The sequence below is a fragment of the Manihot esculenta genome, chromosome 8 (assembly GCF_001659605.2).
Source record: "Manihot esculenta cultivar AM560-2 chromosome 8, M.esculenta_v8, whole genome shotgun sequence".
In the NCBI taxonomy this organism is placed as follows: Eukaryota; Viridiplantae; Streptophyta; class Magnoliopsida; order Malpighiales; family Euphorbiaceae; genus Manihot; species Manihot esculenta.
The window spans coordinates 124159-151866 of record NC_035168.2 but is presented as its reverse complement, the minus strand read 5'-3'; the positions used below and the strand labels follow the sequence as shown (position 1 = coordinate 151866).

General features: G+C 35.7%; 2 protein-coding genes across 13 annotated transcripts; one reads left to right on the top strand and one right to left on the bottom strand.

Annotated features, from left to right (window-relative positions):
• Positions 1-3014: 3014 nt before the first annotated feature.
• Positions 3015-6586, top strand: LOC110621693 (probable E3 ubiquitin-protein ligase WAVH2). Of its 2 annotated transcripts, none has more exons than XM_021765973.2 (3): positions 3015-3709; positions 4085-4183; positions 4999-6586. In XM_021765973.2, the coding sequence occupies exons 1-3, from the start codon at positions 3578-3580 to the stop codon at positions 6352-6354; spliced, it is 1587 nt and encodes a 528-aa protein (XP_021621665.1). In that variant the 5' UTR covers positions 3015-3577; the 3' UTR covers positions 6355-6586. The 2 variants fall into 2 exon arrangements, with proteins under 2 accessions (XP_021621665.1, XP_021621664.1); XM_021765972.2 differs by having other exon boundaries at positions 3016-3709; positions 4996-6586.
• A 90-nt stretch (positions 6587-6676) lies between these two features.
• LOC110621694 (snRNA-activating protein complex subunit) lies at positions 6677-19639 on the bottom strand. Of its 11 annotated transcripts, XM_043959239.1 has the most exons (13): positions 18915-19634; positions 15799-16047; positions 12086-12328; positions 11943-12001; positions 11676-11742; positions 11532-11584; positions 10803-11043; positions 10262-10350; positions 10075-10165; positions 9102-9200; positions 7697-7822; positions 7360-7620; positions 6677-7130 (listed from the first exon to the last, which is right to left on the bottom strand). In XM_043959239.1, the coding sequence occupies exons 3-13, from the start codon at positions 12230-12232 to the stop codon at positions 6846-6848; spliced, it is 1518 nt and encodes a 505-aa protein (XP_043815174.1). In that variant the 5' UTR covers positions 12233-12328; positions 15799-16047; positions 18915-19634; the 3' UTR covers positions 6677-6845. The 11 variants fall into 11 exon arrangements, with proteins under 11 accessions (XP_043815174.1, XP_021621671.1, XP_021621669.1 ...); XM_021765979.2 differs by lacking the exon at positions 15799-16047 and having other exon boundaries at positions 9102-9197; positions 10075-10159; positions 18915-19639; XM_021765977.2 differs by lacking the exon at positions 15799-16047 and having other exon boundaries at positions 9102-9197; positions 18915-19636.
• Positions 19640-27708: the final 8069 nt, after the last annotated feature.

Sequence of the window (27708 nt, the reverse complement as noted above, 5' to 3'; positions counted from 1 at the left end):
CAGTTGCCTTTATTTTAATTTTTAATCCACACGACACGAACAGGAAATCGGAGAAATCTTGTCCATTCTATTTCTATTTTCTATGTCCTACCAAGGCCCAATCTTATCCAATACATTGCAGTTGGGCCCAATCCAAAAATCTTCTGCATCGTAAACTATCTCCAGAACCAGAAGCATGACAAAGTGAAAAGTTGAATAGATTTGCACCTCTCTCTATTCCAATGCGAGATGTTAGCCTTCATTCTTTTTTTTTTTTTATCAAAGATAGGATTCATTAAAAGGTAATTGATGTTAGCCTTCTTTTTTTTTTATCAAAGATACGAGTCATTAAAAGGTAATTGGCTAAGGTCCAAAACAGAAAGGAAAAGGCTTAAGAAAACAAACTAATGGTCCAAAAAAATACAAGACCCATACCCATCTGAACCCATTTCCCTAGAACCCTAACTCACCAACCCAACTAGCAGATAGAACTAGAAGAAACCTCTCGCCGCCACCTGTTCTTCACCGGTCATCAGGGAGCAAAGCACAAGGACCATCAGCCACTATTTGAGAAACACAACTTCTCTATTTTTTGAGCCCCCTAAAAAACAAACAACACATGCAAGCACAACAGAGCACTCCAACAACTCAACTGACCCAGAGTAGATGGTTGTTCCACCATGCAAGCCTCACTAAATACATGCAAAGTTTAAAATTACATGATATATAAAATATATTATTGAAACTATATATTAAAATTATAGTATCATTATACATTATTTAATATATATATCGATTTTTCGTATGATTCTATTTCGATACAAAGTTAATATGGTTGAAATTTAATTTCGATATGACTTTTTATAAAAAAATTAAAATTAGAACTAAATATAAATTCAATTTAGTACGGTTTGATTTCTATATTATAAATTATTTTTTTTAATTTTGATACGATTTAATACAATTTTTTAATTCGGTTTAAAATTTCAAAAACAGTGCACAAACCCTACTGTATATCTTGAAATAAAATTTTAACTTCCAAATACATTTTCAAATATAACACCCCATTCAACTATTTTCAGCGTTTATTCACTTTAATCAAATTGATTCTCTTATTAAATCAATGCTTTTCCAAATTTTCAAATCTTGTTACCCCAAATGTCAAATTCATCACATTGTTTATAACTTATTTTCAACATTCAAAACTCTTGAAAGAAAAAACATTCAAAACTCAATTTTTAGTTTTTTTCCAGAGAACGTTCAAAACTCTCATGTTGTGGTCCGATGAGGATATCACGTCACAGATTTTAAGGAACAGATACGCCATTCCTAGCAATTGAATACTGTGAACAAACAGATACAAGTAAAGGCAATTGATTCAAAGAAAGGAAAAAAAAGAAAATCTATGTTCGATCTCCTTACCCTTTTAAATGGGGCTTGACTTGGTCAAATCCCTGCTTTGTTTTTGTAGGCTAGCTATGGCAATGTGCCTGAGGACACCTTGAACCTTTCCTCTTTCCCTTCTTTTCATGAACATTGAAAGCTCTATCGCTCCCACTTGTCAGTCACTAAAAGGAGAGATTCTCATATACCGTCCTTTTCCAACTAGTGGGAAATTCTTGTGTTTTTTTTTTAAACAAATAATAATAATCAACCCATTAATTTCTTTCAATTATAACAGCATAATTAGACATTTGACCGATGTGATTAACACCAATATATATACACAAACTGGGATTAAACAATTGAGTAGCTGATATAATGCTTTCGCATGTTAAAAAAAAAACAAAAAAGAGTAGCTGATATCACTCGTCTGTCTAATTGGACAATTTTAAACTATAAAATCCAGGGAAAAGAATCTGAACCCATATCAAAAGGATTCCTTAATGTCAAAAGGGGTTCATGTAAATTTGTCCTAAGCTCCAGATATCATGATTGGTAGTTAGGCTATGATTGTTTGAATACTATTGATAACTCTCTTATTAGTGGTTTGGTTGTCTAATCTCATATCAAACTCTTATACCCATCGAGTTGTGACATGTAATGCAGCAAGTTCATTGTACATCATTCATCCCTTTGTTAATCTACCTGCAACACTCCACCGGCTGTTGTGATTTAAAAGGATTTGCTTACTGTGTGGTTGCTTATGTTAATTATCATACATCATTCATCTCTTAATCCTATTACATTAGCTAACCCTAAAAGCCAAATCCCGCCTAGTTTTTGTATTTTATTACATGTTCAAACCTACATTTCTAGTTAAAGGAAAACAACTTCCTGGGAGTTCAATTCCCTTTTTTTCTTGGGTAAACCTAACTTAACATAGAAAAGCAGTTGTTTTGATAGAGAAATTAAATTCAGTGATCCTTTGTGGTTTTGTTACTAATGTAATCTACGTTTGGTTTTGAGCTATTCTTAACGAAAGTTCTCTTCATCTTCTTAAAGAAAAGGAATTTCTTTATGTAAATTGAAAGTATCTGGTTGGAAGGACCCATGTGGCATTGAGCACTTTGAAATGCAACGGAAGCAACGCATTTTTTTGGGTTAGCTAAAAGCCAAAGGTCCCAAGCCATCATTGTTTTCCACTGCATTTAGGTAACTTGAAATTCAAATCTAACGGTCTTTTTACCTCTCCTCTTACTCTTTTTTTTTTTTTTAAAGATAAAAATTATTAGATGTGCATTGTAGAAATAAATTTGTAATTAAAAAAATAAGACAAGAAAAGAAAAGACAGGAGTGTGAAATATATATTAAATCTTGAGAGGGAAATGAAACTTAGTGGAGTGTAGATTTAGTGATTTAGATAATGAATTATATTGGCAATCACGAGCAGAGAAAATGTAGGAAACAGGGATTAAATATCAGCCGCACATTGGGTAAGAAAAAGAATGGAGAGAGTGGAAAGTGGAGGGACCTATTCAAACAAATTTAGTCAGGTGGTCCCTTCCATCTATTTATACATTTATTATCATGTTACCTTCATAATTCTCTCTCCTTGAGCACAAAAGTTCAGTAATTCTCTTTATTTTTCATTTGCAAAAACAAAGCGCAGATGTGAATTTTAATCTATCGCTATTTGCTAGTGTTTGTGTATTCCTTTTAATATGATTACAGACTTGGGTACTGAAGATTTTCTTGCATAGAAAAATATGCGGAACAGAATGTGTCAGTACATCACAGCAGAAAATCTGAAATTTTTAGGTAAACCCAAGGAAGAAAAAAAAAAGTGCTAAATGAGAAGGGTAAAGAAAAAGCAAAAAAAAAAAAAAAAAAAAAAAAAGAGCAGTAAAAACCAAAAAGCAGTTTCGAATGTGGATTGAAGGTATATATATATATATATGTAACAGCATAGTTGTTTGATTTGGGGGTGAATGGAAGTGAAAAGTATAAACGTGAAAGAAGAAAGAGAAGAATTTATTTAAAGAGAAAAAAAAAAAAAAAAAAAAAAGAAGAAACGGCAGGTGCTGAAGAAATTGCAGAATCTGGCAGAGCCTGCTCCTGTCTGCACTTTTTTTTCTGCTGCCTATATATGTCACTCTCTTTCTTTTGCGTTGTTCAATCCTAATATTAATTCTCAGGACTAGAAGAGGCTCCAGATATGGGAGTGGAAGGAGCGTCCTCAAAACTGAAAAGGGTAGCCAGGAAAATGGTGGTTGCTGCATGCGCCTCCTTCTCCTCTAGAAAGCCATCTGCTCTTGTGGATCCCCTTTCCGTGGACTCTTCTGTAAATGTAGGTGTCTTCTTTCTCATCTTTTTATTTTCCGTTTCAAGATTCAAAATAATACCTCACTGCTGCTTAATATTTCCCTTGTGATTTCTTAATACAGCCTCATTTCTAGTTATTTTCTCTATCTCTTCTCAATCCTTACCGAAAATTTTTCTAGAAATCAATCAACCATAAATGAGGGCAATATTCCCAACTTTACTCTCATTCCATCACCGTTTCCCCTTTCTCCTATTTTTCCCGTCCTTTCTTCAAAAAATTTCTGTAACCCCCCGGAAAGATGATGGAGTTGATTTATGATAAACCATTCTTAATTTCTTACACAATCCATTTTGGACGAAAATTAAATGAAACAAGTACTAAACTAATGATAATTAACAGGGGTCTGATTCTACAGCACTGTCTCCCTCAAAGCCAAAGAATAGCTCAGAGGAAGCAGAATCCACCACCATCAACAATGACCACGCCGTTGCTTCTAAGGTAGGCTATCTTTGTTTTCAGAGTTAAATTCATCTATAATCCTTCATCGAAAGCATGCATAGCCGTTGCATTCACTTTTGGAATCCAATGTTCCTCAACCGGAAACTCTCTCATGTTTATTTGTCTGCTTTTGCTCCTTTTGTCCGTTTCAAATTCAAATATCATCAAGTATTCATCTGTTAACTCCAATTCAAGTTTCCATACAAACACCACCAGAAAGTTCAAATTTACTTGAAGGTGGATCAGAAAATGCAATTCATGTTACTCTTTAGAATTCCCATTATGACTTTAAGGTCCCATGTAACCGACCAAGCATTATGATCGCATGATTTCTTATCACTCGTGTCCATCCCTTGCTCCTATTTCAATTTTAATTTATTCCATCTTGAGAGATCTAATTTTAAATTCAGCAGCATTTTATAGATATAATAACCTTAATTGTCAGATATTTGGTCACCTTGTTTTTCTACGCGTCAAATTTTATCTTCTATGCAATAACACTCATTATACTGCTGTTAGTAATTGGCTACTTAACGATAATAACGTACCACAACATGATAGATCTAGAGGACTGGCAAAGTATAATCACAGCAAGGGTAGCAATTTGGATGTAGCTCCTCAGGGCAATCTTAGCACTGCCTCAATTGCTGTCTGGTAGATTCATATTTTAGGAATATGGTTCTGAGGTTCTCCAATCTCCTTTCTTTATTAACTTTAGCAAATGGCAATCATTGGTCTGTTGTGTTCATAAACCTGCACATAGCTGGGGAATTGGGCATCTAACCAAGTTAATGTTTGTTCATTTGTTGCAGCAGAACTTATGCGCAATATGCCTCGAAGCTCTGACTTACAGCAGCGGAAACAGCCCAGGCCAGGCTATATTTACCGCCCAGTGCTCTCATGCTTTTCACTTCGCCTGCATCTCATCCAACGTACGCCATGGTAGTGTCACCTGTCCCATCTGCCGTGCCCATTGGACCCAACTTCCTCGCAACTTAAACCCACCTTGTTCGCTGTCTTGCAACCAAAATGACCCCATTTTCAGAATCCTTGATGACTCCATTGCCACTTTCCGGGTCCACAGACGCTCCTTCCTGCGCTCTGCCCGTTATAATGATGATGACCCCATAGAGCCTGACGATACCTCCAACCATACACGCCTCAACTTCTCTCTGGTGCCCATCCAACCAACACTCTTTCATCATCCATGCACTCAAGCCACCGGATGCGGCTCACACTATCATAACGCCCACCACTTAACAGGCTTCTCCCCTTCATTGTTTGTATACCCACCAACTTCTTATACGTGCTCCTCCTCAAATAGGAGACCAGCTGTCTACCTCTCTGTAAAGTCAACAAATCAAAAAGCAATAGACTTAGTTCTGGTTGCAAGTCCCAACGGACCACATTTGAGGCTTGTCAAACAGTCCATGGCATTGGTGGTATTCTCCCTACGCCCTGTCGATCGTTTGGCTGTTGTGACTTATTCTTCATCTGCTGCCCGCGTATTTCCATTGAGACGCATGACATCCTATGGTAAGCGAACAGCCCTCCAAGTAATTGACCGTCTTTTCTTCACGGGGCAAGCAGATCCGACCGAAGGCCTCAAGAAAGGTATAAAGATACTTGAAGATCGGGCACACAAGAATCCAAGTTCCTGTATCTTGCATCTCTCTGATAGTCCGACAAGATCATACCATGCCATCAACATGCAATTTCCCATTCCAATCCATCGGTTTCATGTGGGATTCGGCTTTGGCACTTCCAATGGATTTGTCATGCATGAGTTTGAAGAGTTCTTGATGAGACTGCTTGGAGGTGTAATCAGAGATGTGCAATTGAGAATTGGAGAGGAAGGCACGATAATAAGGCTTGGAGAGCTACGAGCAAATGAAGAAAGGAGAATTTTATTAGACTCGGGCGACTCTGGACATGTTTGCGTAGGATATAGCTATATTGAGAGCGGAGTTGATGAGTGCACCAGAACGGGAGAAACAGTGGTTAGGTTAAGGGATAAAAGGGAAGTACAAGATCCTAACGTAGATGCTGCAGTTGCAGGGAGGGATTCCAACATAATTGGTGGAAGGACTAGCAGCGTTGAGAGCTGGGATTACCATGATCCTTACATGGCTAGAAGATGGGCCAAACATTTGCATGGCTATAGGCTTTGAATTAAGCAATGAAACACCATACAAATATAAATCAATCAGATCCACCAAAGGATACCAGTCATTCTGTGTGAGCTTCCTAATGATTGAACAAGCAGTTGCGCTTAAAGTGCGGGAAAAATATATATAAATATGTGCCAATGAGAGTGCTTTAACAAGATTTATTGATGCAGCTAAGGACTTGTAAAATCACATTTCATCCTTTAATGCATACATCCATTGCAACTTCGTAGCACTTCTTGATATCAGCTGCTCATAAGCGTAAAATTCAGTATATATTTCCTTTCTCCACTAAGTTTGCAACTTGGAAGCCTAATGCAATACATAAATCAAGCAGCCAGCAGAACCCCCTTCAATAACTTACAGCAGTAATATGTCAAGTCAAGAAATTTAATATAGCATTTATCGCTACAATTAAACCTACAGTTGCCAAAAAAGCACAGGTTCGCTAAATTGCAAGTTCAAAAACGTACTAACACAAGCTACTGAAGCAATTAGTCGTGAAGATAGTCGTAAGTTGAAAAGTCATTATACAGTAGAGAACCATTCTGAGAGTAGTGAAGAAGGTAATAGCAGTCATTACAAAAATAGCAAGGATTATCTGGAGTCCATTTGTCATCCACTGTCACCTTTGTAGCCCTGAAAATGTTGCAAACGTTGCATTTCTGGACACGCAGTTTTAGTTGGAAAATTACTATTGGATAAGCTGCCCGGTTCTGGACATCCTCAGGATGAACCAATCTCAGGTCCCTGATAACAATGGTATGCTTGCAATCTCCCTGTATCAAGTAGTTTCCCAAATAAAAAGCCGAATAAATTCAAACAATGAGGATGTCTACAAGAACATGCACCGACACGTAAACACAATGATCACCAGCTCATGCCAAATACAAATTTGAGATGATGAAACGTAAAAGCTCAAGTCATTTAACTGTCAAATACTATACAAGAGAGTAGCTAAAAATTGAATGATATTTCCATCAAAGTAAACTGAAGGTAAAACTGTACCTGATGACAATAGAGGTATCCGGCACCAAGACGAAATCTCAAGTCACAAAACCGCGTTTTCTGCATGTCAACACGTCTGAATTGGGGTATCTGCGAAGTTGTTACCTCACCTATAACTGCTTTCTGCTTTCGTTGTAACTCCCCATTTATGACACATTCCCATTTTCTTAGAGCATCATCCTTTGAGTTCATAAGCCAATCAATAATAGGTATACTATAATCTATTGCAGATGGATCCCTTGTATCATTGCAAAACACATCCTACACAATTGTGCATTCCATTATATAAGGTGACAAAATAGCTGTGATGAAATCAAACAGCCAATACACTTCTTACTTCTATGAGAAAATATCCAGATAGATCATACTGCCCGGCCTTTTGCATCACTTGATCTGTCATGCAATAAATCCTGTCCCTCATTTCGGTTAACATTTGTCTTCCTAGGACCAAGAACTCTTGTGTCTACAAAACAATTCAAAATGATGTCAACAAAGCTATTGTAAAGGGGAAGTTAAGCCCAGCAGAAGATAATGCATATGGAGAAACAAGAGAGACATGGGAGCAAAACCAATGACAACCCAGAAAACTAGCTCATTTCCCAAATGAAGAGGACAAAGTGTTCTGTTTCGGGTTTTTTATTTTTTATTTTTTTATTTTTTGTCTTTTCCTCCAAGAGCAGGGAGTGGGTGGGGTGTATGAACAGCTGTGCTGTGCATCATGAGCAAATCCATTGTGAGCAAAATTCTATCGAATAGGCATGCCATGCTGCTGAAACAGCATCTACTCACAAATTAACTGGGCAGTAGTAGAGTAGTGAAGTGCGTTTCTTTGATGTTTAGTATATGCAGAGCACAAATTTTCCACACAAGAATCTAGCAAATTCCTCATCGATCCATATCCATCCTCAATTCCCATAGATCTATCAGAAACTTATCTTTTAGCTCTAAGGGCCACACTCTTTTTCTACGGGTACAAAGTAATACTGATCTGAGATGGTTTGCACACAAGCCCTTGTTATTTTTATGATATTTCAGAATGAGTGACATAATATGGTAAACAAAAAATTAGCATAAAAAACTAGCTTGGAAGGAAATCTATGAATCAAAGCCTGGGCTTCCAATAGATAGCTTCAGACTACAATATTAAAATTTCCCAGGATCCTTGGCCTAAAATGAGTACAGTAACCTGCCTAGGACCTATTCTTTTAGAACCTTCAAAAGTCTAGCCACACAGAGAAAACAAAATGATTTCCAAATTACGAACCCATAAAGCAATTACAAATCCATGAGGCACTAGATAAGTAACATACATTCTTTAGCCTTGCTAATAAACTCCCGGTAAACATTCACAATCCCTGCATCCTATTTTATACATACAAGTCCAATGCACTGAATGGACCAGCATACTATTATATACAAACATGACTCATGATTTTAAAGATTCAACTACCATTACTTGAATAACTCAAAATTCAGAACATAAAACATCAAATGAAGAATTTAGATTTAGATTTAGATTACCCAAAAATTTAAAATAAAAAGTGAAATCCAAAAGTAGCTAGGGTACTTGATTTAGCATTACATAAAGATCAAGAAAAATCCTATACTTTTATCCTACATCTCTGGCAATTACTGATAGAAAACAACCATAATTACATAGGCGTCATAATGATAACTATGCTTGCAAAAGAATTATAAAACCAGGTAATTTATTTACAAGAAAACAGAATAGAGAAGTATACCTTTAACCAGTGTCGTACGTTGTGGTAAACCTCAACACAAAGGACAACCTCTGGATGACGTACTGGTATATATTCTTGAATATTTGAGGGCTTCAACTGCTGTTAATTTGAGCAAAAGCATGGCCAAAGAATAAATGAGAAATTTTCAGCAATATGAATGACCAAATAAATAGATTAGAGTGCTAGCCCATTATTTGATACATTTGGAGAACTTTGTACAATTGAAGTTGCAAAGTCCATTCCTACATAATTGAAAAACAAGTAGAAGCTTCTTTATATTTATTAAGCAGACATCTAAAATTAGTAGAATTCCAAGTTTCAGTCTCCTCTGTTTTTCAGTTACACCTGTTCCATGTTCCCCAACCTCAAGCCCAATCCTCTAACTGCCCCTCACCTCAAACTGAAGTTCACCATCAAGCACAATCACCAGAACTATTGATGGCCAAACAACAAACAAAAACTGGCTACAAACTTCACAATAAAGTCATCAGTATTGATTCTCTCATTCTCAAGACCACCTACCTTTCATCTTATCCACAATCTTCAATCCTCCATCACCACAAAGGCATCAGTATTGACTCTCCCATTCTCAAGACCAACTGTGCCTTTCTTCTTATCCACAATCTTTAATCCTCTGCCACCACCAACGATAATCCCTTTATGGGAATATCCCAACCAGTCACTAGTTGTGGCCAGATTGTCTATCAATTTCAACCTTATAATCTTCTTCCCTTCTCACAACATATAAGATTTTGAAATCATATCTTGTTTTTTTATAATTGATTTCATTTTCATTTGTTTGTACCACTGGTTATAGAGATAAGTGGCATCATCAGCCATTAAGCTTATGACTTTTCTTCCTTGAGTTCTGGTCTAATTGTGGTAGAGGTTATTTCGTGCTTGTAAGGTATTCCTGTGTGCGTGAAAGCAGAAAATGCAATAAAAAATGCAAACGGACAATACATTAACCTACCTGTTTCCCAGAATTTGTAGATCTTAGAATTTCCAACCTTTCAGCACTCTTGGACTCCATGGACGGGATGGCATCCTTGTTGACACTGCAACTAGCAAGGGTCCACAACAAGGGGACATAATAAGGAAAAAATTCAGAGGAAGATGCAGCAATACACATAATTTAAAACATATATACTAAAAACTACTTGAATGAATGCAATCCGACAGCTGCTTTGTCTTGATCCTGCTTGTGTTTGATTTTCAACAGTTTATCCACCTTTGCAAAGCAACTCTCCTGGAATGCACAAATAACAAATTCATCAAGTAGATAAAGTATGTACAGGATATTCACCATAAATAAGGAGTCACTTCAAAATGTCTTTGACGCACTTATGTTCTTGAATGCAATACATTACTGTTTAATATTTTATGCCATTGTCTATCAATTTAATCAACTGCACCTAAGTTACTTTAAACATGTACTTGTGCATATGCAACGAATAGCAGTTGTATCACGTCTATTTTCTTCTTTAGAAAAAAAGAAAAATTTATTATGAACATGAATAAAACATCATTGATTGAAGCACTTATCCAGATAAAAAAGGAAAGGAATCAGCTCTACAGTTTATATAGCATATCTTATTACTTATTAGGCATTGTTCCAATATGAATATATATATATATATGTACACATTAGCAACATCCATAAATAAGCAATAACAGAACATAATAGGACAAGTAATGTACGTCAATATCACACTTATTTGCCTTCTTTCCTTTTCCCTTCCTCGAATTGTTGTTAATGATAGTTCCACTTGAGCTGGTTCTGCTATGAGACCCATCAGAAAATTTCAAAGGTCTTTTTCTCTTCCTTAATTTGTTGTTAACAATAGTTCCACTGCAACAAGTTTCTGCATTCAATGATTCCAAAGCAGCTGAAGGATCTCCTACTCTACAGCTTTCCAAATCTGTATTATTGCTTGCAACTCTAATATCATTTTCTCCCCCAAAGCCAGAAAAAGAGTATGATGTTTAGGAGAAAGAAAAAAGAAATCACTATAAAACAATATTTATTTTGGAGAAGAGGTGATAAATGTAATAGAAGGTAAACCAAATTAATATGCTTATCAATACTATCTGATTCAATTCAACCATGATGAAGCAAAAAGGAACTAGTAAGGGATTTGATTTTGTTTAAAACTGACGATCATTTGCACATCATAAACCATGGGCACTCAGAGGCTTCATTTACTTCTATCTCTCTCCAAGGAATGGGACTCAATGAGATGAAAGAGGCAAATATATATACATACAGGAGAAATCAAGAGGTAGCTAATCTTGAATACACCATAATAAACCTGCACGTGAAATGACTATTGATAACAAGGAGGCTAAGGGAGGGAGTGGAATCTTGACATGTTAATGAGTGCACACACAGAAAATGCCTGCAAAAGCACATTTACCTGCGCTACTCACCTACCATTCAAGTCCTCTGAGTATGGCAGCAAGGAACTTCCATTCTTCTCATCCTGCAATTAGCATCCATGAAATCATCAGTTGAGTTTCTCTGATTAAACAATGCATGAATGCATACATTCTAGAAAGAAGTATTTAATGTACATCCAGAGTTTCCTTCAAGGCCATCTCCACCAAATCCTCGTCGCTGTAAATTTTAAGCTCATCAACCCTGCAATCAATTAAATTTCTGAAGTTATTGATTGCAGCCTCTACAAAGCAGGCACAAGGTTCCCAGTGTGGATGCAATGTGCACTGTGCAATGGGTAACCTTTTACTCAATAAATTCTAACCAGAAATGAAACAAGACACTTAAAACTGTTTTTTTTTTTTTAAAAAAAAAAAAAGATCCAAAGCTGCAGTAAAGCATACGAAATATCATCGTCAATGGAGGGTGAAGAAGCATGCGAGCATAATTCATCCTTCAAATCCTACATAAAAGGGATAAGATTCCAAATTAATCTAGTAGTTGATAGATAAACATAAGAGTATAGTGTGTAAGGTGAACATGAAACCTGAAGTTCATGAAACAGAGCAGACTCAAAGTCAGGAACCCTAGTGAGAGGGCCCACTAAGTTGGGAACATAAATAGGCCCCCCACGAGCAATTGAAACATTTGTCTCCCCATCCCTATCTCCAAGTCTTGAATTTATAGTCTCCATCTTTTGCTTTCTGCTTCCTGAATGGAGAAGGAGGATGACAGAATGGTGGTGGAGTTGAAAGGAAGGAGGGAATGAGTATCTCTATATTCTTGCTCTCTGCATACATAATTTCCCGAATACATATCATATCCAAAGAAAGGAAAGAAACAGAAAAAGAATGTGATTTAATTATTTATTCAATTGTATTTTTTTTCATAAAGATTAATTTAATTGTATTAAGCAATAGGAAGTGGGTTGCAAATGAAATGAGTTGAGCAGAGCTTTAACTAGCTCAAGATTGGTTTATCAGAAATGTTTCAAGTCAAGCCTTAAATTTATTAAGTTCAAGCTCTGGTTGTTTTTTAAGCTTGTTTTATTTTATGATATTAATGAGCCAATCTCACACTTAATATAATATTGAACCAAGCTTGAGCTCCACTCATATATTAGCTTATGCATGAGCTTTGTTCGATTATTACCTTAAGCTCAATAAGGGCCTGTGGGAGAAGTGACACTAAGGCGACACCACAGCCAAATTTTTATTTATTTATTTTAAGTATACATATATATACAAACACATTTTCGTGTTTTCGTGACATAAAAATATCATAGTAAAACAAATGTCCTTATCACCCATTTAATCAACAAAAGATAATATTACAATAATACAAAATCCATATATAAAACCCAACTAAAATAAATAAAAAAACATATTATAATTTCTGAAATTCTAAAATTAGAAGCAACAGAACAATACCCATTTAAAATAAATAAGCAAGCAATCAACAACTTCTGAAATTATACAATTATAAGCAACAAAACAACAAAAATACTTAAATTAATTCACTGAAATTGCAGAAAAGAGAAAAAGGGGGGGGGGGGGGGGGGGGGGGGGTAGGGAAGAGCTGACTGCTTATTGGGGAAAGGATAGAAGAGAATAGAAGATGAGAAGGAGAGGAGAGAAAATGGAAAAGAAGAAGAAAAAATAAAAAAAAGGTGCTGCAGTGCTGGCTGAAGGTGCGAAAACAGTGAGGGGAAAAAGAAGAGGAGAAAGATAGGAGAAGAAGAAGAAGGGGAGAGGAGAGAGACACAACAGCTGGTAGGAGAGCAACAGTGGCTGTTTGGAGCTTTCTTTGGCTGCTGGCTCTTGAAGTTTAATAAAAATAAACTCCAGGATTTTATGTTTAAAAGCCTTGAAATTTAAAAAATAAATAAATAAAACACTTTTAACATATTACCTGGAACCTTTGCCCTTGAGGCGCTCGCCTCAAGGGAGGGCGCCTCGACTGGCGCCTTTCACAACACTAATAAGAGCAGCTCAACCTCAACTATAACACTACCTATTTTTAGAACATATCATCATATAACTCCTGAATCATCAATAATTCAGAATAATATGGAAAAAAGTTACAACTAAGTAAAAAAAAATAAAATAAAAGTTAAAAAGAACAGAATACATAATTGCACCTTTGAACTTTACAAAGAAAGTGATGTGGCACCCTGAATTTTGAAAACGTCCTAGGACACAATTGAACTATCTAAAAGTGGAATTAAACTAACTTGGAAATCTCAATCGGCAAGTAGTGTGAATCTTCTAAGCATTTATATACCAATTTAAATCCAAAGAGAAGATTCTTTCAGTGTAGAAAAATATAGGATGAATTTCAATTCAATATGGTATTAACTATTAATTGTAAATTGGGGCCTTGTGGATATACATATCAATGCATTTGTAGTTCATGCTACTTTGTACTAAGATTCCAAGGCTATTGTGGTTACACGTTTGAACAATTCATATATGTTATGTGATGTGTTTAAAGTTAAGGATGTCATAAGAATTTTATTTTGTAAATTTCAGGATGCAAATATATATTTAGCTAAAAAAATACAAATTACAATATTGTAGATGAAATAAAAATAAATAGTTCCATCAAGTGACACAAATTATAAAGAACATATCACTCAAATTCTCAAATAGCTCTTTATTAAATCTTGAAATTAATAAGAGAGAAAATAAGTACACTTTAAGCATTATAGAAAGGTAATATTTGTTATCTATTACAATATAGATTACAACATATTTATACATAAGAGACCGTATCTAGAAAGGAAAGGAATTCAAGCCTATGATCATGCAACACCTAAGATTAAACAACTAACACATCTATCAATATTTACTTCCTATATTAACATATTTACTTCCTATAACCTATAACACTCCCCTCAAAATTGGAGCATAGATGTTAATCATGTCCAACTTGTTACATATATAACCATTTAGAGCCTTAGTGAAGATATCTCCTAGTTGTTCTCTAGTTCAAATATGTCCTGTTGAGATTATCTTTTGTTGGACCTTCTCACGAACAAAGTGGCAGTCAATCTCGATGTGTTTAGTTCTCTCATGAAATATTGGATTGAAGGCAATCTGGATAGCTGCTTGATTATCAAGCCACAACTTAGCAGGTAGCGAATTTGTGAACTCAACCTCTTCCAACAGTTGACGCACCCACAAGACTTCACATACGGCTTGTGTCATGGCTCGATATTCAGATTCAACACTAGAACGAGAGACCACATTTTGCTTTTTACTTTTCCATGAAACCAGGTTACCTCCCACAAAAACACAATATCCAGTGGTTGACCTCCTATTAACTTTCGAGCCTACCTAATAAGCATCAGAAAAGCATTCAATATTTGAATGTCCATGGTTACCATAAAAGAGACATCGTCCTAGAGCCCCTTTCAAGTAGCAAGAATTTGTTCCAGAGCATCTCACTAAGCAACAATAGGAGAGGACATAAACGGACTCATCACACTCACTGAATATGCACTATCAGGACGAGTCACCATCAAATAATTCAGCTTGCCGACTAATCTTCTATATATTTCAGGATCTGCAAATAGCTCAATGTCTTCTATGGTAAGTTGGAGATTAGGGATCATTGGTGTACTACAAGACTTAGCACCCAATTTTCCTATTTCTGCCAACAAATCAAGAACATATTTTCTTTGAGATAAGAAAATGCCTTTCTTACACCGCATAAGTTCGATTCCCAAAAAATATTTCAAGGAGCAGAAATCCTTTGTATGAAACTGTATTTTGAGAAATTCTTTTAGAGATATAATGTCAACGTCACTTCCTGTGATAACAATATCATCCACATATACTACAAGCAGAATTACTCCACTATCAGAATTTCTATAAAACATTGAGTGATCACACTTACTCATCTTCATTCCAAACTATTGGACAACCTCACTAAACCTGCCAAACCATGCCCGAGGACTCTGTTTCAAACCATAGAGGGATTTTCGAAGTCTACAAACCGTGTCGAACTCCCTCTGAGTTTTCACATCTGTACTAAGAGCCATCAAGATATTAAGTTCCTCGTCCACTCTTTTAAAATCCATAAAATAGGAGGTCAGAAACATTGAAAATTAGATCCATTCAATTTGTATTCCGTGATTTTAGTCATCATAGGAATCTCCTCAGCTACAATATTTTTAACTTCAGTCATGAGAACACCCAACCCAACACAATAACAACAAAAGAAACACAGAATCAAAAAACAGAATGTGAACAGTACCCGGACGTGTGAACAGTACCAAAAACACCTCCACCCAACACCCAAACGGCAAATGAACCACAGATTTGATGCGGGGGCTGCGAGGCGACTCCGGCGAGGATGACTAGAGCAGCGATGGACAGGCGACGCGCCTTCACTCGCCGACGAGTGGGACGGTGTTAGAACCTTGTCGCGGCCCGTGAAGAGCACTAGCCAATCGGACACCCGTCGGCTCTTCAGGGCAGCTTCGCCGGTGCTCCAGCGTCCTTCCTAGATGGGCAGTGAGAGACAAATATTACCCTAGATGGGTAACCCAAAAGAACAAGAGTCCTAAATCTCCAAAAAAAAAATTTAAAACTCTATGTGAGAGAAAAAAAATTAAATTTCTACGAGAATGGCTCTGATACTATATAGAAAGGTAATATTCGTTATCTATTACAATAGAGATTACAACATATTTATACATGAGAGATTATATCTAGAAAGGAAATGAAATCAAGTTTATGATCATGCAATCCCTAAGATTAAGCAACTAACACATCTATCAATATTTACTTCCTATATTAATATATTTACTTCCTATAACCTATAACAAGTATCATCCCACCTTCCATATTTAATAAAGCAAACATAAAACCATTAAGAATATCAAAATAAAATATCATAACAAATTAGCATACTACAATGATTTATAAGTTTGAATGCAACAATCTACAAACCATCATTTCATAATAACTCGTTTGTTTTATTAATTTAAAATTTGGTTTAAAGAACTTCTCTTGCCTATCACCTATCTGCAAAGGACACACTCCCTAAGGATGTGTACAAATAAAAGCAAGGATTAGGCAAAATAAAGGCCTCAAACTCAAGAATCCCAAAGCTCCACTTATACATGCAATTAAGATGAAACTAAGCTAAGCCGATCTTTGGAAAGCTTGAGCTCGATTTGCAAAAAAAAAAAAAAAAAAAATATATATATATATATAGGAAGCTCGGGCTCTAATATGTGTGTGCAAGCTCGGCTCAGAAAAGGCTAGTTGAACTCGAGCTCCATTACTAGTGAGTTCATTGATCACAATAACAAGCCTAATTCAAGCTCGTTTCGATTTGAACTCATTAACATGCTTTCAAACTCGAACTCGAGCTCATTAGTATAATCATTAAATTGGATCACCTAGCTCGAAAATGAGCTCATTTAAAAGATGGAGCTTCACATTAAAAAAGCTTGAGTTAGAGCTTGAGATCAAAGAGAGCAGGAAGAGAACACATCTCATCTAGGAAGAAAACAATGCAACCAACAACAACAAGGGTTTTCCAAACATGTAAGCCATACTTTCAGGCTTTTTAAACACATATCTGATTAGAACAAAACAAAGTAAAAACCTAGCAACAATCACCTATAAATATCAATATATCACACAAAATTGCAAAACCTACATAATTACATATCTCAAACATTAAAAAGTTAGGTGTAAAATTATTACTTTTTGAAAAAAAAAAAAGGCTTCCAAGTCTGACAGATGGACAAGTTTTAAAGAAGCTAACAGTGATTTGAAATTAAAATAAGTGAACACTTAAAAGTAAAAATAAAATTTTACTTGAATTTAAAAACAAAATAGACCTTGAATATTTGAGATTTAAAATTGCTGAAAATTAAAATTTGAAGAATTAGATATGAAAATTTATTCATTTAATTTTTACAAAATGGGTGAATAAACCAAATTTTATCGGATGAGGACTTAAAAGATTAAAATAAAAAGGTCTTTTGAACATTTGTAAAAGAAATTATTATTTATTTGAGAAGACAATTCTGAATTTAAAAGAGGGTGTTTTATTGATTGAATTAATATGAATCCAGGTATCCATTCATTTCTCATTGGGCCCTCAATTAAAAATGAACATGTTAACTATGCCTAAAGAGTTCGACTTGTTAATAGAGCCTCCTACTCAATAAGCAAAGGTTCTTCATTGGCTAATTATCAATTAACCAAATTCATATTAATTCAATTTTATTATATAAGAAAAGTATGCATTTTATTGTTCATTAATAAGCCACAAATAAGGTAAATAATTTTTTGCAAAATTAAATTAGTATGGGTTGAATTATCATATGCCCCAATTAGGCTCCTAATTGAGAAACACTCATTGGCTTTCACCTAGGGAGTCTGATTAATCAGAAGGACCCCCTAGTCAACAAACCAGAGTATCATCAATTAAATTAATATTTATTCCACAACCCATATTAATTTAATTTCTTTTATTAATTTATCATTATTTTTATTATTTTCTAAAAACTAAAAAGAGAGCATGCAAAACAAACAAGCATACAATTGGGAAGAAAAATTAAATTATTATGGGTATAAATTAGTATCTCTCAATTGGCCCCAAATCGAAAGATATATGTTAACCGTAGTCTAGAGAGTTTGACTTATCAAAAGGGCCCTAGGCAATAAATCAAAGTCTCGTCATTAACTCAATTAACTGTTAAGCATTACTTACAGATCTGTCGAAGAGTCTTGCCTGTAATTCCGACATTTCCCATTTTCAACACACAACCTGCATGAAAACAAAAAGATGCCATCCTAGCCTACAAAGAATTTTATATCCATCTCCTTTTCTGACACCAATACCACATTAATACCAATACTCCATATTTACACTCACTTTAAACTAATACCTGAACTAATTTAAGGATAAGCAGCTCAATACCATTCCTCATTCAGCAAACCAAAATAAGACACAAACATGATGGATTCTTAAAATACAGTCTCCTGTTAACAAGAAGGAAATAGAGCACAAAAGAAAAGCATTACACACTGGCCCCTCCAACCTTTCTAATTAAGGACTAATGTTAATCATTGTTCAAACATGGGTTCTGAAGTAACCCGTGCCACATCTCACTTTCAACAATTCAACCAGTTACAAACACATACACGATCGAGGTTCAGAAAACAAAACTGCCGAAAGAAAGAGCAGAGCATGAAATAATACAAGCATAATTTCTACCCAGACCACCTATTCACTGTAAGCATGTCTCAAAGCCAAACAAAAGGCATTATGAACGAAGGTGAGTGATTCTGCATCTATTTAAGAATAAATAAATAAATAAAATATTAATCAACTAAATCTGAGAATACCCCAATTTCCTGGCCCGAGGAATAGATGATGAAGATTGTGAAGGAAAATCTCCTCTGTTTGGAGCGCAAGGCTTCTGTCCAGTTCCGGCTGTCTAGCGCGATATGTGTCTGTGAAATGAGAGGGCCCGAGAGCTACTATGGTGAGGACGCTGGCGACGACGTGTGGTTGGATGGAAATCGTTGGACTGCTGGGTTTCTGTTTTTTTTTTTTTTTTTGAGGATCTGCAAGGATGAAAGAGAGGCTGTCGGTGAGGGAAAGGGACCGTCGCGAGTATGGATCGAGTCTGCTAAATGGGTATGGGAAAGATGAGAATGTGAGCTATATTTCTCATGGAGGTGCTGGTTGCTACCATTTGCAATGGCTATCGAGCGAAGGGATGTTTGCTAGAGATGTGATTTGGTGGTAAAGGGAGATGGACAGGAGAGAGCTGGGTGTCTCTGGTTTTGCTACTGAGGTGAAAGAAAATGAGCGTTTGACTGGATTCGGGAGTTCATGGGAGGCCTGCTGCGAGGTAGAGGCTTCCTTGGGGGAAGGATATGGGGCTGAGCTAGAGGATCTGGCTGCGCCGGTGGGGAGAATGAAGGAGACGAGATTCTCCTGGGTGATGATGAACCGTTTTTGGGTTTTGAGTTGTTGTCCGGAGATCGGTGGAAACGGGTCCACAGAGAATGGAAGAGTGCGAAACGACAGTGTTCTCTGGACGTTTTGGAAGAGAAGAAATTACTTACTTTTTTTTCTTTTTTTTTTTAATCTCCTCCCAACAGTAAAATAGAAGGGTTTATACAGGTTTTAAAGTTCTAAATCTAATGACCAAAATTAAAAAACAAAAAGGATGCTTGAGATCAAGTAAGACATTATATTTTAATTAATTATTAATCTTATGGTTAACAATAATATATAAAAAAGAAGCAAAGGCTATAATTGAAAAATATTAAATTAAAATTAATTTTTCCTTTCTCTTTTTTCTTCTTTTATGGTTAACAATAATATATAAAAAAGAAGCAAAGGCTATAATTGAAAAATATTAAATTAAAATTAATTTTTCCTTTCTCTTTTTTCTTCTTTTAATTAATAATTAAAGTTAAAATTAAAATATTAATTTAATTAAAGTTAAAATAAAAGAAACTATTCAAAAGTAAATTAAAAATATCTTATGAGCTTTGTGGCAAAATAGGAACAATGTTGTTTGGAAGGGTCAGGGTCAGACTGCAAGTGGTGTATTCTTCATGGCTCTAAATTTTTTAGAGCAATGGAAAGAAGCTCGTGTCGATTCATCAGTAAGCACCATTGTCGACTCGGCTCACCCGGTTTGGTCTCCTCCACCGCAAGGTTGGATCAAGGCGAACATTGATGCCTCTTTAAGCTTACAACGAGGTTCGGTAGGCTTCGGTTGTGTAATCCGGAATGATGATGGGAGTTTTCTGGCTGCTAAAGCAGACTCTTTTTATAGCCAGATGGATGCAAAGTGTGCTGAAGTTATGGCATTTCGGGAAGCATTGAGCTGGATTAAAGAATGCGGATGGGATCGAGTCCTTTTCGAATTGGAAGCTCAGGTACTTGTGATGTCAGTTAATTGTGCTTTGTTGGATGATTTATCGTCTTTTGGCCTCTTGATTCAAGATTGTAAACTGCTTCTATCTAGTTATGAGGAAGCAAAATGTGTTTTTGTTCATAGATCTGTAAATGATGTCGCTCATATTCTAACAACATCGGCTCATTCTGAGTCAGGTCAAGGAATTTGGGTTGATGTCCCTCCTCCTCATATTGTTTCTCTGCTCTCTTTGAATTAATGAAATTTTCTTGTTCTTTCAAAAAATTTAAAATTTATTTGAAATAAAAAATTTTTACCAAAAATTTGATTAAACTTTATAAGTAAATATTAAAAAACAATTTAACTTTTTAAATTTATTATTATTTTTTATTTTTTAGAAAATTTTTAATTTTTAATTTTTAATTTTTAATTTTTATTAAATTCTTCAGACAAAATATAGTGTATATAATTATAATAAAATTATATTATATAATTTTATTTAATATTAATTTACATAAAGTATTTTAAATCCAACGATACATATTAAATATAAAACTTATAATTAGTAAATTTTTAATTATAAATTATAATAAACTTTCAGTATAAATTAGAATAATTATAATTAAACTTTTAGTATAAGTTAGAATTTTATTAAAATCAAACTAAAGTTTATTTTATATTAAATATAAAAGTTTAGAAATTAATTATTTTTACATATGAAATCTAAGCTGTTATCATAAAAAATGGGTAACGGAGCAAGAAGTTGATAAGTGAAAAATGTGATTTCGTTATGAAATAGAGACTCGAATAGTTTAATACTTGGATTATCATTAAAACTCGCTCTCCTTAATATGTTAGAGTATTAATATAGGATTATCATTATTAAATACTTTTTCGCTTCATTTATAATAACGGATCCATTACTAAGGAGCATATTATTGTTATATTTTCACAAAATTTTATATTTTTTTCTATTTTTTTATAATATAAAAAGAGAATGATTCCATATTTAAAAGTACGTTATTCTCTAATACAAAATTTATAAGTAATTTATTACATTTTTCTTTTACAACTGCTGTAAATATTTACAGCCACCTCATTTGTTTTTTTCTACGTTTTAGCCAATTGCAGCTAAATAAAATATTATGAATATAGTGTAATTCAAATTTATAATTTTATTATTTAATATTTTTCTTTTAATAAAACTATTATCAATATATATTTTTTAAAAAAATTATCACAATCTAATTATAGTAGGCATAATTAAAAGAAATTATTGCTTTAAGTTTATTCTACTATGAGAATACTTCAATTGACAATTTCATATTTTTAGTATACTTTTACCGATAAATTAAATTTTTACTATTTATAATTTGAAAGATCGAATTAATTTTTTAACATATATAATTTTATTATTAATTATTTTATTTAACTTACTAAAAATTTAAAGCGAGTATTTAATCGGTTTTATTTAAAATCTACTAAAATAAAAATTAAAATTTTAATATTTATAAAAATTAAATCAAATTAATTTTAAATAAAAATTAATTTAAATTAAATTAATCTGATTCAATTTGATTTGATTCAGTTTAATTAGTTAATTTTTTTAATGTATTTTTTATTTTTTATTATGTATTTTTAATATTTTAAATTTTAATTAAAATATTTTAATTTTATTATTTAAAATTTAAAATATAGACATAAATTATTATTATTTTGAATGTTTTTATATTTTGATTTGATTCAAATTTTTTATAAAAAAATTGATAAAATTGAATTCAAAAATTGACGAGGCCCTCTGCTTATTACTAATTTATATATATATATATATTTTTCAACATTACTTTCCGGTAACATATTGTTAGAAAAATTACATTTTACTATTTCGAATACTAAATAATAGTAAACTAACTTTAGTTTCGCGAGTAGCTCATTCGTCCACGTTCCTCGTAATTAGGCATTGGCAAGCTGAATGGATAACAGCCAACTCGGCTTGGTCTGCAACAGGGCATTTGCTGCATTAACTTTATCACTAGAAGGGCTTGTTGAAGCAGGCTCAATAAAGTTCAGACAATATTTTTTATTAAGTAGTGGTCCACATTACCATCGAATTATCCAAAAATATTATATTTACTTTTATTTACGTACAGTATATAAGGAGAATAATTATAGAAATAAAGGTACGTTATTCTCTTATACTATTTAAATTATAAGCAATTTCATTCTTTCGCCCTTCTTTTCAAATTTATTAACTTGAGCGTCAGAATGGCTGTTGTGGGCACCCACCACCTCACAATATAAAAAGAGAATGATCATAAAAATAAATGTACGCTATTCTTTTATACTATTCAAGTTCTAAGCAATTTTATTCTTTCGCCCTTCTCTTCAAATTTACTGACTTGAGCGTCAAAGTGGCTGCAGTGGGCACTCACCATCTCACATCCTCTTTCTTACAGGTCTAGCCAATCACAATACAGCTCTGTTTTTCGGCCGCATCATTTGGTTTCGTTGCCTAAAAATCTATTGAATCATCTCTGTTCATTTAGATTAAATTCAGTCTCTTAATTCATTCTCTCTTAAAAAGAAATCTCTCTCTTCTCTCAAAATGGCTAGTAGTTCACACTGCTGCTAAGGTTGCTACCAATGGAGGCGTCATCATCTCTTCCGCCTCTAGCAGTAGGCAAAACACGCCCTCACTAGTCAATGAAGCAAATCTCAATAACTTAACCAACAAGTAGATGCTCCAATACATCCGGAAGTTGTAGGCTACTCTCGAGCAGTACAAGACTCGGGGGGAGGCGTCAGTCACAACTCCTAGAGAAAGGGAAGAAGCCCCCATCGACACCCTGAGGACCCATACAGAAGCGACTAAGAAACGTTCCAAAGGCAAGTCTAAGGTTGAAGCAGACGATACTCCGGAAGGTGTGGACTAGAAGCTGGTACGGGTTGTTCAAAGGTACTAAAGGAAACAAGAGGATTTTAGTTTGGAGGATGCCTCGCCTCTTTCAAAAGAAATTTTGGCAAAAACCTTCCCAACCAAGTTCAAGCTACCTAGCTTGGATAAATATAACGGAACAAAAGATCCCAAAAACCACCTGGCTATTTTCAAGACAACCATGCAGCTTCAAGATGTTAATGACTTTGTGTTGTGCTGAGTGTTTCCCCCAACATTCACAGGTTTGGCTCAAAAATGGTACCAACATCTGAATCCAGGTGGAAGAATTAAATCATAAGATAGCGTGTGAAGCACTGAAAAAAGAAACAGGGAGCGTCAAGTTCATGCATTTCTTAATAAAAAAAATCCAACTGCAACGTATTAACAGTTGATAGACAAAGTCCAAAAGTATATCAGGCTAGATGATGAAGTCCAAGCATTAAGAGAGGACAAGAGGGCGAACTTAAAGCAAAATCAAAAGTCGAAGAGACAAGGACATGTAGGGGACCACAGGAGTTACCCTGTTTCCTAAAGGAGGGATGACCAAAGTAAGTATAAGAATTATACTCTACTGAATGACTCACAGATACGTATTCTAATGTGGATCAGGAAAAATGACAAGGAAGTCAGGTGACCGCTCAAGGTCAATCTCTATAAAGCAGAGTGACAAGAGAGGAACAAGTACTACTGTTTCCATGAAGATCAAGGTCATACAACGGAGGAGTGTCGACAACTGAAAGACGAGATTGAGAGGCTGATAAGGGACGACACTCTTTGAAAGTTCACCAAGAAGAGTAGGGAAGAAAGGAGACTTGAACCCGAGGCAACAACTTCGGAAGCCACCCCTGACCGGGAGCCTATAAGGATTATTCATGTAATTGCAGAATGACCTAGTGATGATCAGGGGAAGTAAGCAAACTGCGGATGTGACAATTAAGCTCGATGAAAGTCGGGAGAGACTATTCAAGATCTCGAAGGTAATTCACCTAGGGTCTTAGTCTTATAATCTGCCAATTTAGATGGCCAAGTCATGGAATATCTATAATCTGAGAAAATTTTAATAACAAGTTAACGAAAATTTTTTTTCATATGTTGTGCTCTTCAGTGACTAGGAATGATGGGATTGCCTTCCTCAAAAAGATTAAGAAAAGGCCACAAGGCGAATTCTGTCAGACCACAATTCGGGTGTTAGTCCCACTAAGTAAAGCCACAAGGCGGGTACCACCAGACCACAATCTGAGCATTAGTCCTACTAAGCAAAGCCACCAGGCGGATTCCACCAGGCCAGGTCACAATGCGGATTCTGCTAGACCATAATCTGGGCATTGGTCTCACTAAGCAAGGTCACAAGACAAGTTCTACCAGGCCAAGTCATAAGGTGGATACCGCCAGACCATAATCCAGACGTTGGTCCTACTAAGAAAGACCATAAGGAAGATTCTGCTAGGCCAGGTGCCAGACCATAATATGGGCATTGGTAGGGGTAAGCAGTATTTAGTTCAAACCGAAAAAACCGACCGAACCGAATTAATTTAAAAATTCGCTTTGATTTTGTATTCATTTTGGTTCGTTTAGTTTGTAATTTTAAAAATTTTAGTTATGTTGATCAGAAAAAAATAAAAAAAAACGAACCGAACCAATTAGTGATAATAGTATATTATTTTCAATAATATAGAGAGATTAGATCATATTAAGGTTAAATATTCCAATTAAATTTTAAAATACTAAAAATAAAGTGTAAAAAATAAAAAATTTATTGAAAGTTCAAACCGAACTGAATCAAACTGATTCAATTCAGTTTTTTATCAAAATCGATATGGTTCGATTTTTATAAATACCAAAATTTTTAGTTTATGATTTATTCAGTTCGATTCGATTTTAAACCGAACCGACTGAATGCTCACCCCTAGGCATTGGTCCAACTAAGCAAGGCCACAAGGCATGTTCCGCCATACCAGATCACAAGGCATGTTCCACTAGACTAGAATTCGGGCGTCGGTCACACTAAGCAAGGTCACAAAGTAGGTTTCGCCATGCCAGGTCACAAGGCAGGTATCGCTAGACCGCAATTCAGGCATTAGTCCCATTAAGCAAGGCCACAAGGCGGGTTCTGCCAAGCCATGACACAAGGAGGGTACCGCCAAACCACAATCTAGGCATTGGTTCCACTAAGTCAAGCCACAAGACGGTTCCGATAGATCACAATCCAGGCATTGGTCCCACTAAGCAAGGCCACAAGGCAAGTTCCGCCAGCCAGGTCACAAGGCGGGTACCATGAGACTGCAATTTGAGCATTGATCGCCTTAAACAATGCTACAAAGCGGGTTTTGCCAAGTCAAGTCACAAGGCAGGTGCCACCAGACTACAATCCGGGCGTTGGTCCCTGACTCGCGGTTGTCGAAGCCGGTCAAAAATAACCTTCTTGGTTATCAACAATTTACAACTGCAGATAGTGGTGAAGGATCGAATCCACAGAGAATTGATTACCTATTTATTTTTGTAACGACCCGGAAACCGGACCGCTACCGGCGCTAGGATCCAGATCGGCTTAAGGCCGCCGGGACCCGTAGCAAGCCAAACATACATCCTGTATACCTGTTTAATCCCATACATGATCAACAATTACATAAAAATTTAAAACTTTCTCATTTATTCATTCATTCGTTCATTCATTCACCAAGCTTAACCTGTGCATGCACAAATCATAACATAAAACCTCTCACTGGAGTCCTCATCAAATACTCCAATGGGGTATCATAACATACATTGAGCTTAGTTTACATAATCATCATTAAACATTTAAGATCATGTACCGAAAAGGGATTAACAACATACTATGGTCAAGCACGACTCTAAACTTCCATAAGCATCATTACATTACATTTCTATACTATACCTTTACATTACATCATATTCATGTTCACATCTATCTATTACATAAAACATGATACTACTCCTGCTGACCTCCTGGTCTACCCTGTACCTGCAAACCTGGGGGTTAAGGGAGAGGGGTGAGCACTGGTCTTTCTCTTAACATAACATAACATAGCATAACATTCCATAGTGCCAGGGGCGTAGAATGGGCCTCACTGGTCTTTCTCTTAACATAGTGCCAGGGGCGTAGAATGGGCCTCACTGGCTATCCGTACCGTATCATCATCATACCATAACATACGAGGACTAAAGGATCATTCAACATCCATCCACATCATCATCAAGTTATGCAATGCAACATATTCGTGAATTCTAATGCAAACAACCTAGTATATCTCATGGCATACGTGATGCATGTATCATGCTCAAAATTTATTTATTTGCTTTGAAACGTAATAAGGTATTCCACTCACCTCTGGCTGAAGCTCTAATGACTCTGAAGCAGCTATCTCACTGTTGAGGTCCTCGGTTCCTCGGGTCCAAACCTACACAGGTGGACTCAAATGAGGGACCAAACATCCATGAACATGACTCTAAAATACTCCCCAAAAACCCCCTAAAACACCTTAAAACAATCACATAAATCATGCAAAGGAAGGCTGAATAGGGCACTTTCGGCAGCAGGTTCGGCGGCCGAAAGTCCCTCCAGAGCCGAAACTCAGCCACTTTCGGCGGCACCTTCGGCGGCCGAAAGTGGTTTCCAGAGCCAAAACTCATGCATATTCGACGGCACCTTCGGCGGCCAAAACTCCCTTCTAGAGCCGAAAGTTCACTTTCGGGGGCAGGGTTCGGCAGCCAAAAATTGGCCTCCACAGGCAGGTTCGGCGGCCAAAAGTTCCTTCGGCTGCCGAACCTGAGTTCTTCCAAAGGGCAGAACTCAGCCTCATTCATGCACAAATGCCTCCCAATCCATTCCATCATGCATTTACCTAGTCTACAACATGCAAACTCAAGCCAACAAGCACATAGGGGTCTCAAACTAACTTAAACCCCAACCAAAACACATCAGACAACCCACATCGCTCATAAACATAACATAAACCCATAAACTCAACAATAACCTAAACATGCATTTCTACCCCATAGATCTTCATAAAACTTGTTTAAAACATACAAGGAAGGTTGGATCTAAGCTTACCTCTTGAAGATCGAGAGGAAAGACGATCCTAGCTTGGAGATGGGGAGAAATCAACTTTTTGGTCTCCTAGCTTCAAAACTTGCTCTTTTGCTCAAATATCTTCAAACCAAGTGAAAACTCATAAGAAAATCATGAAGATTCGAAGGAAGAAGCTCAAAATCGATGAGGGACGGCGGAGAACTCACCTTGGCCGAGAACGGGGAGAAAAGCTCACCCGTTCGGACATGGGGACCCCTTTATAGGTGGTTGGCCAGG